At 52.2% G+C, this 17326-nt stretch overlaps 2 protein-coding genes across 2 annotated transcripts in view; one reads left to right on the top strand and one right to left on the bottom strand.

Annotated features, from left to right (window-relative positions):
• The window catches only part of smpdl3b (sphingomyelin phosphodiesterase acid like 3B), a 46855-nt gene extending 41037 nt beyond the window's left edge, over nt 1-5818 (bottom strand). Inside the window, exons 1-2 of the mRNA XM_085963153.1 lie at nt 5758-5818; nt 4227-4437 (exon numbers count right to left, since the gene is read on the bottom strand). Coding sequence (XP_085819279.1) covers nt 4227-4437; nt 5758-5818 — 272 coding nt within the window. The remainder of the gene's footprint in view (nt 1-4226; nt 4438-5757) is intronic.
• Nucleotides 5819-12992: 7174 nt separating this feature from the next.
• rpa2 (replication protein A2) overlaps nt 12993-17326 on the top strand; it is a 28956-nt gene continuing 24622 nt past the window's right edge. Inside the window, exon 1 of the mRNA XM_085962914.1 lies at nt 12993-13144. Within this exon, the coding sequence (XP_085819040.1) occupies nt 13129-13144 (16 nt within the window). The 5' untranslated portion in view covers nt 12993-13128. The remainder of the gene's footprint in view (nt 13145-17326) is intronic.

The raw sequence follows: 17326 nt of genomic DNA, 5'->3' as shown, positions 1-17326 counted from the left end.
CCAGTCTCTATGTAATTCTCTATATAACCTGCTTCCCTTTATACTACACAGTTTTTATGACTCTGCAAAACAGCTCCATAAAAGAAAAGGGTTCTGTTATATATTTTAGATATAATTATTTTTCTGCCAACTCTTGTACTTTGTGCTGTGACAGATTAAAGGAGCCACGTAAACACTGAAATGTGAAAATGTGCAATTTCATATTAAGCAGCATCACAATGAGAGTTTATCATGACAATGTACTTGAACCAAATGATGGTGTCGACACTATAAACATGCCGCAAATTTGTCTGCATAGTTTCAGTTTGAAATAATTTTTTCTGTAAACAAGATCTTGTAAACGTCACTTAATCCCTAAAGATGTGTAAAAGTGTAGTTGATGCCTGTTTAATGTTTCCTTTGAGATGTAATGTCTTGATTAAATGTTATACTTCTTGCAACTTGTCCAAAAACTGAGCAAATTTACCCAAGAAGGCAAGTAAGCTTGAGCAACAGTCAGCCATTGGGCTGAAACTCAAGAACTCCAACTTGTAGCTGGGAATCATGGAGGCGAAATTCGGCTCCTTTGCGCCTGCCGTTAGCACCTACCTGTGTAACCTTTTCCAGCTGGACATGTCTGTTCAACCGCCACACTTCTACTCCACTCTACACCTGTCTCAGGCTCCCTCTGCTCCAGTCTTGGTAACTGCTTCTTGAGCCCTTGCCCTCTGGAAGTCCCTCCCTAAATCCTTCCCTGCTTTCATAAGCCTCCTGAAACCCCTTCTCTTCGACTCCATCCTCAATTCCTTTCCTGATTATCTCCTTTCCTCTCCATTGCTCTGTAAAGCTCTTTGACAGTGTGGCACACTGCTGAAATATAAATTGTTGTTAATCTCTTTACCTTAAATGAGTTAGGTTTTCTGTTAAAAAAGTGGTCATATAAATGTCACACAAACTTATTAAGTGCTTGTAGGTTAATATCGTAAAAGGTAATAGTTTTTCAGTGTTGCAATAGCAGAACTACTTTCTTTTCTGGCTCCTATGTTAGCCGACATTGTTAACGGTTCTCTCTCCTCGGGTATTGTCCCCCTCTCCCTCAAATCTGCCATCATCACCCCCCTCCTCAAAAAAACATCCCTTGATCCCACCGTCCTTGCAAACTACCGCCCTATCTCCAACCTCCCTTTCCTCTCCAAAGTCCTTGAACATGTTGTCGCCTCCCAAATCTGTGTCCGTCTTTCCCGCAACTCCATGTTTGAATCCCTCAAATCAGATTTCCGTCCTTGCCACAGTACCGAAACGGCTCTCATCAAAGTCACAAATGACATCCTTTGTGACTGTGACAAAGGTAAACTATCCCTCCTCGTCCTTCTTGACTTGTCTACAGCCTTTGACACGGTTGACCACTCCATCCTTCGCCAAAGCTTCTCCACCGTCATCCAGCTGGGTGGGACTGCACTCGCCTGGTTCCATTCTTATCTGTCTAATCGTAGCCAGAGAATCACATGCAACAGCTTCTCTTCCCACTCCCGCATCGTTACCTCTGGTGTACCCCAAGGATCTATCCTTGGCCCCCTCCTACCCTGGTGACATCATCTGAAAACACAGCATCAGTTTCCACATGTATGCTGACGACACCCAACTCTACTTCACCACCACTTTACTCAACAATCTCTAAATTGTCAGACTGCTTGTCCGACATACAGTTCTGGATGAGCAGAAATTTTCTCCAATTAAATACTGGGAAGACCGAAGCCATTGTTTTCGGACCCGCCACAAACTCCGTTCCCTAGCCACTGACTCCATCCCTTTCCCTAACATTTGTCTGAGGCTGAACCACACTGTTCGCAACCTTGGTGTCATATTTGACCCTGAAATGAGCTTCCGACCACATATCCGCGGCATAACTAAGACCGCCTATTTCCATCTCTGTAACATCGCCCGTCTCCGCCCTTGCCTCAGCTCATCCGCTGCTGAAACCCTCATCCATGCCTTTGTTACCTCTAGACTTGACTATTCCAACGCAGTCCTGGCTGGCATCCCACATTCCACCCTACGTAAACTTGAGGCGATCCAAAACTCGGCTGCTCGTGTCCTAACTCGCACCAAGTCCCGTTCGCCCATCACCCCTGTGCTCGCTGACCTACTTTGGCTCCCGGTTAAGCAACACCTCGATTTCAAAATTCTCATCCTTGTTTTCAAATCCCTCCATGGCCTCGCCCCTCCCAATCTCTGTAAGCTCCTCCAGCCCCACAACCCCCCCGCCACCCCCGAGATATCTGTGCTCCTCTAAATCTGCCCTCTTTAGCTTCCCTGATTATAATCGCTCAACCATTGGTGGCCGCGCCTTCTGTTGCCTTGGCCCTAAGCTCTGGAATTCCCTGCCTAAACCTCTCCACCTCTCTACCCTCCTTTCAGTCGCTCCTTAAAACCTACCTCTTTGACCAAGCTTTTGGTCACCTGCCCTAATTTCACCTTATGTGGCTCGGTGTCAAATTTTTTGTCTTATAATACTCCTGTGAAGCGCCTTGGGACGTTTTATTACGTTAAAGGTGCTATATAAATACAAGCTGTTGTTGTTGTTGTTATCACTGTGGGCCCTTCCAATCACATGAAGTGGGAAAGCACCGTTACAATCCTTCACCCTGTCATGCCACAAGCCACAAGCCACAAGCCACACCATCCTTAGAAGAATATCATGGGAGACAGTTGGGGATCATGGCAGCTTCCACAGTGACAGTGGACCTTGCATCAAGGCACTTTCTTGTAGGTGCAGAAAGCTTTTTCGTGCCAGGTTTCTCCCCTCCTCCTCCTCTCCGTAAGTTGCGGGCTCATTGAGCACCCTTCACTACCTCCCACACGGGGCCACTTTTCATCTATGTTGACAGTGAGTGTTTTTTAAGCAATTCAAGCATCAGAGCCAGGCCTCATCCAAAATCTACATATGAGCATCTTCCATCAGGAGTGAGACTGCAGGGTGCAACACAATCTTGGGGTTCAAGTGACATTCACTCTTTATGAAGAATCTTTTCTTTCATTAAAGTCTTATGTTACACTCCAATCCAACTGATACTCTTTATATTACTGTCAGTTTTATTGAAAGCTTAAATGCATTGGCTCAGACAGGAAAGGCTACCAATCCAACAAAAAAATATTATTAAAAGGGCTCTTTCTTCATGGGAAAATGTTTCACAAAAATGTTGTTTACAAAGAAACTATGTAATAAGATAAACCATGACAACACTGCATTACATATGAATGACATTATCATGATAAAAAAAATCATGCACTGCTCTTTTACTTATGCAAAATAAATTTTGCCACCCACTATTTCATTTAGACACCAAGGGCAGGATTTTCATTGGGCCTTGGAGGCGTGTGGGGGTTAAAATCCCAAAATCAGGGGGCACGAACCCATCCCGCCCCCATGCCAGTTTCAAAGGAGGCGGGTACCCGACCCGCACTGGGACCCGCCTCCCCGAGGCGGGAAGGGGATTAGTGCCAATTAACTGTCTGTTAACAGGTAGTTAACAGGCAGTTTTTAGCCTAATCCCTATTTTCATTGTTGAAATGTGGGATTCCCGACGGCTCCAAACCACGCCAAGTTAGCAGGGCGGGCCGTTGGGCTGAAGGGCTTGGAGGGGTCGAGATGTCCGGTGTTCAGGTTAGTGATGGGTGCATGAGTGCAAAGGTAAGTGTGTTTGGTCTGTGTAAAGTGTTTAAAGAAGATCTACTAACCTTTACAGCCTTCCTTCCTTCAGGTCTCGGGAGTCCCTCATCTCACCGGCACAGAAAGCAGAATGGCTGCAAACTGTCAAAAGTTCTAGCATTCAGCTTTCTGTTCCGGGAGATCTCTAAATCATCCTGAGAGGAAGGAATTAACCTGGATTGCAGATTGTCAGTGTTTGACAGCTTCAAACAGCTGTCAAACACTGATATTTCAGCTGTCAAAAGGTCTTGACAGATGAAATATCAATCTGTGATGTCACCTGTTGCCAGGTGGCCCTTAATTGGCGCTGGGCGGGCTCAACAAGGTCAATCAAGTCAAAATCACGTGGGTTGGCCAGAACTCGATGGAGGCAGGACTACAACCCCGAAAGTTGTAGTCCCACCTCCTACCCGTCTCCTCAATGAAAATCCAGCCCATACCCTTTAATTATCGTAACCTTTGGTACCTAGCAGGACAATCTTTATTTTGCAATCTAGCCATTATCTTTTGATTTCCACTAATAGTTCCAAATACTTACCCAGTCCAAAGAATGAAGTCTGGGTGAGGGTGAAGGCGTCTCATGGTATAAATGGACAGGTTGATGAGGTCCCAGTTGGAGTCACACAGGTAACTACCCCACTTCCCTGGGTTTGGTACAGGTTTAGAAGATGAGGGACACACAGCATTTGGGTCATCTGTCACTTTATAATCAGGGTCCCAGTGAAGATCTGTGATGTGCCAAAAGCTACCTGACAAAGGCAAATATTTAAACTGGATTAATATACCCTTCTTGCTTTCTCACACCACAATACTATGACCGGAAAGCCCTTCAGCGGGTAGTCAAAACTGCCCAACGCATTACCGGCACCCGGCTACCGACCATAGAGCACATATACCAGAAACGCTGTTTACGGAGGTCACGGTCCATCATCAAAGACCCTACCCACCCCAGCCACAGTCTGTTCGCCCTCCTGCCATCTGGGAGACGCTACAGATGCATTCGCACCCGTACGACCAGATTTAGGAACAGCTTCTTTCCCAGGGCTGTCATCCTACTGAACTCCACAAATAAACTCTAAAGCCTGCACATCTGCCAATGCACTTTATTATGGTTATGTTTATGTTAATGTATTACAAGCCAAAAGTATGTTGAATGTTTAAATGTCTTAATCTAAATGTACACTCTCGGGAGCCGCAAGCCTACATTTCGTTGTACTGCACTCGTGCACTAACAATGACAATAAAAGTTGATTTCAGAATCACAGATCACAGAAACCACACAGTGCAGATAGAGGCCATTTCGGCCCATCGAGCCTGCACCGACACATATCCCACCCGATCCCCGTAACCCCTACACCAACACATATCCCACCCTATCCCCGTAACCCCACGTATTTAATCCCCCTAACATTGATTTGAATAACAGATCTCAATGTAGGAAATTGCAGCAACTACAAAACACACCAGGCCTGTACATTTAATGACTATTGCACATTTAAATATCTCCTGAAAAATAGCAATCTTTAGGAAAGGCAGAGAAGCTCTCTCAATCAATCAGCTGTGTAACTGATCCAAACATATCAGAAGGCCCCATGTCCATTTCCCAGTCTATGTGAAATTAGCTGGTTTCAGGTGGGGTAGTAGTTTGGCGACATTTGGCTTCGGTGCCCATGGGCTAGGGACGGGAAAATTAGCCAGGATTCCTCCTATCTACTGACCCTTGTTGGAAAGTGCACTTGGGTGGACATAGAGGGAGGGCAGGATTGGGCTCACCTCAAGTATAAAGGATGGTGACCTTTGGCACTGTGGTACCGTAACCCAATGAAAATCAGTGCCTTCAGGGAAGATGGGGGGAGGGGGGAATATTACAGAGGAGAAAAGAGAAAAGACAGAGAGAATTGCTGAGATGATATACTTGGAGCTTAGGAAGAAAAAGAGCATGAAATTCAGAAGGAGGCTAATCATCGTGGTAACTCTAAAACAGATGATTTAATAAGTTAGCTGGAGGAATTGGAGGTTGCGCCTGTGATTGAATTAAATAACATAAAACTAATCAGAGATAGTCTTACCTAGCTGGCCGAAAATGATCCCACAGTTAGTAATGAAAAGAAGGTAGCTCAGGAATCCCATTGTTACTGGAGCAGCTTGCACGCTATTACCAATCACTCAGTTGAATTAATGGCCAAAGTTCCAGAGTTTTAACTTTTATTGTGGCTCAAAGGAAGGAAATTTGATACCCAACCAATATCCTGTCCCAAAAGTCATAAATGTCTTATCGAAGTTCAAGATAAAACTCTGTGCAGCTCATTTCCCTCTGAGCAGGTCCTTACCCCCAGCAGAAATTACTCTAGGTTCCCACCCAGGTTATTTTCTACTGATTAACAGTACATTGACACTTACAAGTTTATTGTTGGTGTGCAGCTGTGGCTCAGTGCTTGCATTCTTGCTTCTGTGTCAGACGGTTGTGTGTTCAAGTCCCACACCAGAGGCTTGAGCAATAATATTAGGCTGATACTCCAGTGCAGTACTGAGGGGGTGTTGCATTGTCGGAGGTGCAGTCTCTTGGACGAGATTTTAAACCGAAGCCCCATCTGCTCTCTCAGGTGAATGTAAAAGATCCCATGACACTATTTTGAAGAAGAGCAGGGGAGTTCTCCCCGGTGTCCTGGCCAATATTTATCCCTCAACCAACATCACTAAAACAGATTATCTGGTCATTATCACTTTGATGTTTGTGGGACCTTGCTGTGCACAAATTGGCTGCTGCGTTTCCTACATTGTGATTACACTTCAAAAGCACGTAAAGTGCTTTGGGATGTCCTGAGGTTGTGTGCAGTGGGTTCAACTTTGCGCTGATGTTGAAATTGTGGAGCGTCAGTCAGAGGGTTGATTTCATGGCCTCCCGGCAGGGAGCACATCCCTGGAAAAGGTGGGTGTGCAGCCCGTGATTCTCCATTCACTGTTTTTAATGAGTGGATAATCACAGGCTGTGGGCCATTTGTCTACATTAAAGGCTCAATGTAAATGCAAATTGTTGTTGTTATGGGGGAAAACCAGTAAGAAGGAAGGAAAAGTCCAACACGCCCGATTGCAATTTAGTTGGAGTGAGGAAATGGCGGGACAAAGATCAGTTTGTTTTTCAACAGAAGTGGAAGATGCTGAAGAGAGACAAACTTTGGTAAGGAAAATAAGATTGAGTTTATTTTATCAAAAATATGGAATTATTTTTCAAACTTCATATTTTAGAATGACATAAAATCACACCCTTGTGAGAAAAATAAAATGTTATTTTTCCTTATTATGAAAAATAAAAGTTGCCCCCTTTCATTGTTTTCCACAGCAATAACTTGTGTTAAACAACAAATTGAGCTTAGTTGTTTTTTCTCATTTCGACATTAGCCACGTTAGGCAAGGGTATTAAGGGTTACGTAACTAAGGCGGGTAGATGGAGTTAAGATACAGATCAGCCATGATCTAATTGAATGGTGGAACTAGCTCGAGGGGCTGAATAGCCTACTCTTGTTCCTATATTCCTATGACATGTAACCAAAACATGTTGATACATCACAAATTCAAGAGTAAAGGAAGAATTCTTCCAGCGGTGCTTCAATCTTGGGCTCAATAATCTCCTCCGTTAAAAGAGATGACCAGAACACTGCTTAATAACATTATTATATTTTCCTAACATGTTCATGAATCTTATGGTCACACGGATGAATAGAAAAATAAAGCCATACCTACTCAACTCAGCAAAGATAAATAGAAGTATTTGATAAATCTGGATTGCCCTAAAGGTTTCTCCCAGTGAAGGGACAAGCAAGAAAATGATGGCGCTGACTGCATCAGATAACATGTCAGCTGATCCAAGAAACTCAGAAAATACTTCGCTCAATTTATAACTTTAGTAGTTCCAAAGTCCTCCCAAGCCTAACTAAGCATTACAATCATGATAAATCTTAATTCTACGGCACCTATTCTATTACAAATTATCAGCTTTTCTAATCATGCTCACAACTCGGGCCACCTCGACTGTTCATAGGCCGGCCTTGATTGCTCAAAGAATTGCTGCTTCATTTTTCAACGACATGTTGCAGAGGTAGTGAAAATACCATATCATTTGCCACAACAGATCACTCACCCTAATCTTCAGCTGAGGAACTGTCATGACTGAAGCCATGACCCCACAACTGGTGCCACTCATCCTGTCCGGATTTTGCTTTGACAGCAGGTGGCAACCCTGGATAAGACAGCTGTCAGTCACTCACAAATTCTTAATAAGAAGGCATACTGAGAATGAAAGCATAAGAACCCTAATCCATATAAAGCAAATTCAGGGGTTTGGCAAATTGTGGTGAGGATCAGTGTATAGATAGCAGGTGGGGGAAATAGGTGGGATATGCAGCAACGACAACAACTTGCATATATAGCACCTTGACATGAATCAGTCATTCATGAAAGAAAGACTTATGAAATAATATTGAGCGGCCTACGGGTGGCGCTGTCCAGGGAGAGTATAATTACTTGGGCACGGGCCCAGCTTGCGCAGGACATTCTTAACAGGAACTAGTGAAGGACACAACTAGACCTCCATGTTGTAAAACAGTTGATTAAAGCTTTGTTTAACGCTTAGACCAAGTGCCTGGTAGTTTTCTTACGTCGCACCTTTTCTTGCTTGTCCCTTCACTGGGAGAAATCTTTAGGGCAATCCAGATTTATCAAATACTTCTATTTATCTTTGCTGAGTTGAGTAGGTATGGCTTTATTTTTCTATTCATCCGTGTGACCATAAGATTCATGAACACATTAGGAAAATATAATGTAAAGTAATATCTCGGCGCTTCAGAGATAGATGTAAAGAAATGGACACTGAACAAGGAAAGTGTGGAATATGTGTCGGTGCAGGCTCGATGGGCCGAAATGGCCTCTATCTGCACTGTGGGGTTTCTGTGATTTCTGTGAATGATTAGGAGAAGCCACTGAAGGCTTGGTGGAAGAAATTATTTTTAAGATTTTGTTTAAAGATGAAGAGGTGGTGGCATTTAGGGAAAGCGTTCCAGAAAGTAGGGCCAAGGTGGCTGAAGGCTATGCCACAAGTAGTCAGGAGGAGGGGATGAACATGTGGTTGGATCAGAGGAATAGAGTTTTTGGAAGTAGATATCGGACTGAAGGAAACTGGAGAGATAGGGAAGGTTGACTTTATAGAGGGATCTCCTTCTTAGGCAGTCCCTCGGAACCGAGGATAACTTGCTTCCACACTAAAAATGAGTTCTCAGGTGACTGATGAGTCCAGTGCGGGACCTACAGTCCCTGTCACAGGTGGGGCAGACGGTGGTTGAAGGGGCGGGTGGGTGGTGTGCTTGGGTTGACGAGCGCTCCTTCCGCTGCCTGCGCTTGGCTTCTGCTTGCTCCCGGCGAAGAGACTCGAGGTGTTCGGCGCCTTCCCGGATGCTTCTCCTCCACTTTGTGTGGTCTTGGGCCAAGGATTCCCAGGTGTCGGTGGGGATGTTGCACTTTTTCAAGGAGGCTTTGAGGGTGTCCTTGAAGCGTTTCCTCTGCCCACCTGGGACTCTCTTGCCGTGTCAGAGCTCCAAGTAGAAAGGGGATACACTCACTGGAAGGAGATACGGCGGGACACATTCACTGGAAGGAGACACACTATAAGGAGGTTGGGACCCAGGAGCGAGGTCGGGACCCAGCTGCAAGGTCGAGGCCCAGGAGCGAGGTCGAGGTCCGGGGCGAGGACGGGGACCCAGGAGCGAGGTCGGGACCCAGGAGCGAGGTCGGGGCCCAGGAGCGAGGTCGAGGCCCAGGAGCGAGGTCGAAGCCCAGGAGCGAGGTCGGGACCCAGGAGCGAGGTCAGGGCCCAGGAGCGAGGTCGGGGCCCAGGAGCGAGGTCGAGGCCCAGGAGCGAGGTCGGGGCCCAGGAGCGAGGTCGGGGCCCAGGAGCGAGGTCGGGACCCAGGAGCGAGGTCGGGGCCCAGGAGCGAGGTCGGGGCCCAGGAGCGAGGTCGAGGCCCAGGAGCGAGGTCGGGGCCCAGGAGCGAGGTCGGGACCCAGGAGCGAGGTCGGGGCCCAGGAGCGAGGTCGGGGCCCAGGAGCGAGGACGGGGCCCAGGAGCGAGGTCGGGGCCCAGGAGCGAGGTCGGGGCCCAGGAGCGAGGTCGGGGCCCAGGAGCGAGGTCGGGGCCCAGGAGCGAGGTCGGGGCCCAGGAGCGAGGACGGGGCCCAGGAGCGAGGTCGGGGCCCGGAGCGAGGTCGAGGTCCGGGGCGAGGTCGAGGCCCGGAGCGAGGTCGAGGCCCAGGAGCGAGGTCGAGGCCCAGGAGCGAGGTCGAGGCCCAGGAGCGAGGTCGGGGCCCAGGAGCGAGGTCGGGGCCCAGGAGCGAGGACAGGACCCAGGAACGAGGATGAGGGATATAGAGGGATAGATCAGTGAGGACAACGATTTTAAAATGCATGTGTTGTGGGATTGGGGGGTCAGTCTATATCAGTGAGAAGGTGGGTGATGGTTTAACAGGACCCATGATCCCATGATACTATTTCAAAGAAGAGCAGGGGACTTCTCCCCGTGTCCTGACCAATATTTATCCCTCAACCAATGCCACTAAAAACAGATTATCAAGCCATTATCTCATTGCTGTTTGTGGGACCATGCAGTGCGCAAATTGGCTGCCGCGTTCCCTACATTGCAACAGTGAGTACACTTCAAAATGTACTTAATACAAACTAATACAAATCAGGAGGAAAACTCTCCACTGGCTGGAGCCATACCTAGCACAAAAGAAGAAGGTTGTGGTTGTTGGAGGTCAATCATCTCAGCCCCAGGACATCGCTGCAGGAGTTCCTCAGGGCAGTGTCCTAGGCCCAACCATCTTCAGCTGCTTCATCAATGACCTTTCTTCCATCATAAGGTCAGAAGTGGGGATGTTCGCCGATGACTGCACAGTGTCCAGTTCCATTTGCAACTCCTCAGATAATGAAGCAGTCCATGCCCGCATGCAGAAAGACCTGGACAACATTCAGGCTGGGCTGATAAGTTACATTCGCGCCACACAAGTGCCAGGCAATGACTATCTCCAACAAGTGAGAGTCTAACCACCTCCCCTTGACATTCAGCGGCATTACCATCATCAAATTCCCCCACCATCAACATCCTGGGGGTCACCATTGACCAGAAACTTAAACTGGACCAGCCACATAAATACTGTGGCAACAAGAGCAGTTCTGAGGCTGGGTATTTTGCGACGAGTGACTCATCTCCTGACTCCCCAAAGTCTTTCCACCATCTACAAGGGATAAGTCAGCTTGACACCATCCAGGACAAAGCAGCCCGCTTGATTGGCACCTCATTCACCATCTTAAACATTCACTCCCTCCACCACCGGCGCACCGTGTCTGCAGTGTGTACCATCTAGAAGATGCACTGCAGCAATTCGCCAAGGCTTCTTCGACAGCACCTCCCAAAACCCACACGTCTTCCTCTTCTTCTCTTCTTAGGCAGTCCCTCGGAACCGAAGATGACTTACTTCCACATTAAAAATTAGTTCTCAGGTGACTGATGAGTCCAATGCGGGACCTGCAGTCTCTGTCACAGGTGGGGCAGATGGTGGTTGAATGGGCAGGTGGGTGGGGTGCTTGGGTTGACGTGTGCTCCTTCCACTGTTTGCGCTTGGCTTCCGCTTGCTCCCGGTGAAGAAACTCGAGGTATTCGGCGCCTTCCCAGATGCTTCTCCTCCACTTTGTGCGGTCTTGGGCCAGGGATTCCCAGGTGTCAGTGGGGATGTTGCACTTTTTCAAGGAGGCTTTGAGGGTGTCCTTGAAGCGTTTCCTTTGCCCACCTGGGCCTCTCTTGCCGTGTCGGAGCTCCGAGTAGAGCGCTTGTTTTGGGAGTCTCGTATTGGGCATGCGGACGATGTGACCCGTCCATCGGAGCTGGTCGAGCGTGGTCAAAGCTTCGATGCTGGGGATGTTGGTCTGAGCGAGAACACTGACGTTGGTGTGCCTATCCTGCCAATGGATTTGCAGGATCTTGCGGAGGCAGCATTGGTGGTACCTCTCCAGTGCTTTGAGGTGCCTGTTGTACATGGTCCATGTCTCTGAGGCATACAGCAGGTATCACTACTGCTCTGTAGACCATGAGCTTGGTGCCGGGTTTGAGGTCCTGGTCTTCAAACACTCTCTTCCTCAGGCGACCGAAGGCTGCACTGGCACACTGAAGGCGGTGTTGAACTTCGTCATCGACGTCTGCCCTTGTTGACAGTAGACTCCTGAGGTATGGAAAGTGGTCCACGTTGTCCAAGGCCTTGTCATGGATTTTGATAATCGGGGGGGCAGTACTGTGTGGCGGGGGCAGGTTGGTAGAGGACCTTTGTCTTACGAATGTTTAGTGTAAGGCCTATGCTCTCGTACGCTTCGGTGAAGGTGTTAATGATGGTTTGGAGTTTGACCTCCGAGTGTGCGCAGACGCAAGCGTCGTCTGCATACTGTAATTCAACGACAGAGGAAAGGACGACCTTGGATCTGGACTGAAGGCGACGGAGGTTGAACAGTTTCCCGTTTGTTCTGTAGATTAGCTCCACACCAGCGGGGAGCTTACTGAGGATGAGATGGAGCATTGCCGCAAGGAAGATCAAGGAGAGCGTTGGTGCGATGACACAGCCTTGCTTGACCCCGGTCCGTACATGAATTGGGTCTGTGGTGGAACCGTTGGTCAGGATCACAGCTTGCATGTCGTCGTGAAGCAGGCGGAGGATGGTGACAAACTTTTGAGGGCAGCCGTATTTGAGGAGGACACTCCATAATCCCTCACAGTTGACAGTCAAAGGCCTTTGTGAGGTCAAAGAAGGCCATGTATGACGTCTACCACCCAGAAGGACAAGGGCAATGGGCACATGGGAGCACCACCACCTCCAAGTTCCCCTCCAAGTCACAAACCGTCTTGACTTGGGTATATATCATCGTCACTGGGTCAAAATTCTGGAACTCCCTCCCTAACTGCACTGTGGGAGTACCTTCACCACACGGACTGCAGCAGTTCAAGAAGGTGGCTCACCACCACCTTCTCAAGGGTAATTAGGTTGCTATATAGATGCAAATCTTTCTTCTTTCTTTCTAAGTTTATATATAATATAATAGTTTCATAAATTGCAAATGTACACTCTTTACAACTCATAAAAACCAACTGCTCTGCCAGTATTAAAAATGGCAGCTGCCAATCTAGATTCATTGGTCATATGATGGCAAACATACTTCCGGAGGGGAGAAAACAATCCTGGGCACCCCCGTAAAATCCCTGTCAGCGATTGGCTGAGAGCGGACGGGGATTTTGAGCATGGAGGCCAGTGAGTGGTCGCCTGCTGCACGAGGCCTGCTTGGCGCGCTTTACCTGCGAGAGGCGGCGAGCGCGCGGATTTTCATCCGTTAAACGGCCGCTGGGAGGAAGGATGTGGAACAGCGCGGGTGAGCACCGTGTGAGGGGCTGATGGCCGCCTCTATTCCACCTACAACCTTCTGTAGTGGGAATGGGAGAGGGGCAGCAGGTTGTGAGCTGCTGGAAGCGCGGGCCTCATGTCACCGGGATGGGATTGAGTTAGTGCCGGGGGTCGCGGGGCTTCACTCGGTGAGATCAGCCGGCCTCCCGTCTCTCTAACCACAGTTAGCTGAGGCCGGAGTGTCAGAAACCGGAGCTGGCAGGCCGAGCAGAGGATTCGCCCGGAGACGGATCCAGGAGCCGCCGGCCTGAAGTTTTAATGTGTTTTAATTCTGACTGTAGCTGCCGGCTTAATGCAGCGAAAGGCCCCAAGGGGGGAACCGAGCGCGGGTGAGAGGGGAAAAGGCGGATTGGGGATATGAGGGGGCGAGGGAATGGGGCAAGAGGGGATCGGTGAGTGATGGGAGGGAGTTCGGGGGAAGAGGGGGTTGGGGGGCGTGTTGGGGGGGGGGAGGAGAGAGAAGAGTGTGGGGGGGGAGGAGAGAGAAGAGTGTGGGGGGGGGAGGGAGAGAGAAGAGTGTGGGGGGGAGGAGGAGAGAGAAGAGTGTGGGGGGGGAGGAGGAGAGAGAAGAGTGTGGGGGGGGGAGGAGGAGAGAGAAGAGTGTGGGGGGGGAGGAGGAGAGAGAAGAGTGTGGGGGGGGAGGAGGAGAAGAGTGTGGGGGGGGAGGAGAGAGAAGAGTGTGGGGGGGGAGGAGAGAGAAGAGTGTGGGGGGAGGAGAGAGAAGAGTGTGGGGGGGAGGAGAGAGAAGAGTGTGGGGGGGGAGGAGAGAGAAGAGTGTGGGGGGGGAGGAGAGAGAGGAGTGTGGGGGGGGAGGAGAGAGAAGAGTGTGGGGGGGGAGGAGGAGAGAGAAGAGTGGGGGGGGGGAGGAGAGAGAAGAGTGTGGGGGGGGAGGAGAGAGAAGAGTGTGGGGGGGGAGGAGAGAGAAGAGTGTGGGGGGGGAGGAGAGAGAAGAGTGTGGGGGGGGAGGAGAGAGAGGAGTGTGGGGGGGGAGGAGAGAGAGGAGTGTGGGGGGGGAGGAGAGAGAAGAGTGTGGGGGGGGGAGGAGAGAGAAGAGTGTGGGGGGGGGAGGAGAGAGGAGTGGGGGGGAGGAGAGGAGTGTGGGGGGGGAGGAGAGAGAAGAGTGTGGGGGGGAGGAGGAGAAGAGTGTGGGGGGGGAGGAGGAGAAGAGTGTGGGGGGGGAGGAGGAGAAGAGTGGGGGGGGAGGAGGAGAAGAGTGTGGGGGGGAGGAGGAGAAGAGTGTGGGGGGGGAGGAGGAGAAGAGTGTGGGGGGGGAGGAGGAGAAGAGTGGGGGCGGAGGAGGAGAAGAGTGGGGGAGGAGGAGAGTAGTGTGGGGGGGAGAGGAGGAGAAGAGTAGTGTGTGGGGGGGAGGAGAGAGAAGAGTGTGGGGGGAGGAGGAGAAGAGTGTGGGGGGGGAGGAGGAGAAGAGTGTGGGGGGGGGAGGAGAAGAGTGTGGGGGGGGAGGAGAGAGAAGAGTGTGGGGGGGAGGAGAGAGAAGAGTGTGGGGGGGGAGGAGAGAGAAGAGTGTGGGGGGGAGGAGAGAGAGGAGTGTGGGGGGGAGGAGAGAGAAGAGTGTGGGGGGGGAGGAGAGAGAAGAGTGTGGGGGGGAGGAGAGAGAAGAGTGTGGGGGGGAGGAGAGAGAAGAGTGTGGGGGGGGAGGAGAGAGAAGAGTGTGGGGGGGAGGAGAGAGAAGAGTGTGGGGGGGGAGGAGAGAGGGAGTGGGGGGGGGGGAGGAGTGTGGGGGGGGAGGAGGAGAGAGAAGAGTGTGGGGGGGAGGAGGAGAAGAGTGTGGGGGGGGAGGAGGAGAAGAGTGTGGGGGGGAGGAGGAGAAGAGTGTGGGGGGGGAGGAGGAGAAGAGTGGGGGGGGAGGAGGAGAAGAGTGGGGGGGAGGAGGAGAGTAGTGTGGGGGGGAGAGGAGGAGAAGAGTAGTGTGTGGGGGGAAGGAGAGAGAAGAGTGTGGGGGGAGGAGAGAGGAGTGTGGGGGGGAGGAGGAGAGTAGTGTGGGGGGAGGAGAAGAGTGGGGGGGGGAGGAGGAGAAGAGTGGGGGGGGGAGGAGGAGAAGAGTGGGGGGGGAGGAGGAGAGTAGTGTGGGGGGGAGAGGAGGAGAAGAGTAGTGTTGGGGGGGGAGAAGAGTGTGGGGGGGAGGAGAAGAGTGGGGGGGGAGGAGAAGAGTTGGGGGGGAGGAGAAGAGTGTGGGGGGGGAGGGAGAAGAGTGTGGGGGGGGGAGGAGAAGAGTGTGGGGGGGAGGAGAAGAGTGTGGGGGGGGAGGAGAAGAGTTGGGGGGGGAGGAGAAGAGTGTGGGGGGGGAGGAGAAGAGTGTGGGGGGGGGAGGAGAAGAGTGTGGGGGGAGGAGAAGAGTGTGGGGGGGGAGGAGAAGAGTGTGGGGGGGGGAGGAGAAGGTGGGGGGGAGGAGAAGAGTGTGGGGGGGAGGAGAAGAGTGTGGGGGGGGAGGAGAAGAGTGTGGGGGGGGAGGAGAAGAGTGTGGGGGGGGAGGAGAAGAGTGTGGGGGGGAGGAGAAGAGTGTGGGGGGGAGGAGAAGAGTTGTGGGGGGGAGGAGAAGAGTGTGGGGGGGGAGGAGAAGAGTGTGGGGGGGGAGGAGAAGAGTGTGGGGGGGGAGGAGAAGAGTGTGGGGGGGAGGAGAAGAGTGTGGGGGGGGGAGGAGAAGAGTGTGGGGGGGGAGGAGAAGAGTGTGGGGGGGGAGGAGAAGAGTGTGGGGGGGGAGGAGAAGAGTGTGGGGGGGGAGGAGAAGAGTGTGGGGGGGGAGGAGAAGAGTGTGGGGGGGGAGGAGAAGAGTGTGGGGGGGGAGGAGAAGAGTGTGGGGGGGAGGAGAAGAGTGTGGGGGGGAGGAGAAGAGTGTGGGGGGGGAGGAGAAGAGTGTGGGGGGGAGGAGAAGAGTGTGGGGGGGGAGGAGAAGAGTGTGGGGGGGGAGGAGAAGAGTGTGGGGGGGGGGAGGAGAAGAGTGTGGGGGGGAGGAGAAGAGTGTGGGGGGGAGGGAAGAGTGTGGGGGGGAGGAGAAGAGTGTGGGGGGGGAGGAGAAGAGTGTGGGGGGGGAGGAGAAGAGTGTGGGGGGGAGGAGAAGAGTGTGGGGGGGAGGGAAGAGTGTGGGGGGGGAGGAGAAGAGTGTGGGGGAGGGAGGAGAAGAGTGTGGGGGGGAGGAGAAGAGTGTGGGGGGGGGGAGAAGAGTGTGGGGGGGGAGGAGAAGAGTGTGGGGGGAGGAGAAGAGTGTGGGGGGGGAGGAGAGAGTGTGGGGGGGGAGGAGAAGAGTGTGGGGGGGAGGAGAAGAGTGTGGGGGGGAGGAGAAGAGTGTGGGGGGGGAGGAGAAGAGTGTGGGGGGGGAGGAGAAGAGTGTGGGGGGGGAGGAGAAGAGTGTGGGGGGGAGGAGAAGAGTGTGGGGGGGAGGAGAAGAGTGTGGTGGGGGGGAGGAGAAGAGTGTGGGGGGGGGAGGAGAAGAGTGTGGGGGGGGGGGAGGAGAAGAGTGTGGGGGGGGGGGAGGAGAAGAGTGTGGGGGGGGAGGAGAAGAGTGTGGGGGGGGGGAGGAGAAGAGTGTGGGGGGGGGAGGAGCAGAGTGTGGGGGGGGAGGAGAAGAGTGTGGGGGGAGAGAGAGAGTGTGGGGGGGGAGGAGAAGAGTGTGGGCGGGGGGAGGAGAAGAGTGTGGGGGGGGAGGAGCAGAGTGTGGGGGGCGAGTGAGAAGAGTGTGGGGGGGGGAGGAGAGGTGGGGGGGGGAGGAGAAGAGTCGAGGGGGGGAGGAGAAGAGTGGGGGGGGAGGAGAAGAGTGGGGGGGGGAGGAGAAGAGTGGGGGGGGGGAGGAGAAGAGTGGGGGGGGGAGGAGAAGAGTGGGGGGGGAGGAGAAGAGTGGGGGGGGGAGGAGAAGAGTGGGGGGGAGGAGAAGAGTGGGGGGGGAGGAGAAGAGTTGGGGGGGAGGCGCAGAAGTGGGGGGGGAGGAGAAGAGTGGGGGGAGGAGGAGAAGAGTGGGGGGGGGAGGAGGCGAAGAGTGGGGGGGGAGGCCGGAGAAGAGAGTGGGGGGGAGGAGGAGAAGAGGGGGGGGAGGAGGGAAGAGTGTGGGGGGGAGGAGGAGAAGAGTGGGTGGGGGGGCGGAGGAGAAGAGTGGGTGGGGGGGAAGGAGGAGAAGAGTGTGGGGGGGAGGAGAAGAGGG

Source organism: Somniosus microcephalus, chromosome 20 (genome assembly GCF_052327205.1).
Source record: "Somniosus microcephalus isolate GS21.2 chromosome 20, FLI_Smic_1.0, whole genome shotgun sequence".
In the NCBI taxonomy this organism is placed as follows: domain Eukaryota; kingdom Metazoa; phylum Chordata; class Chondrichthyes; order Squaliformes; family Somniosidae; genus Somniosus; species Somniosus microcephalus.
The sequence above is the reverse complement of the archived record's forward strand: the minus strand, read 5'-3'. Positions and strand labels throughout refer to the sequence as shown.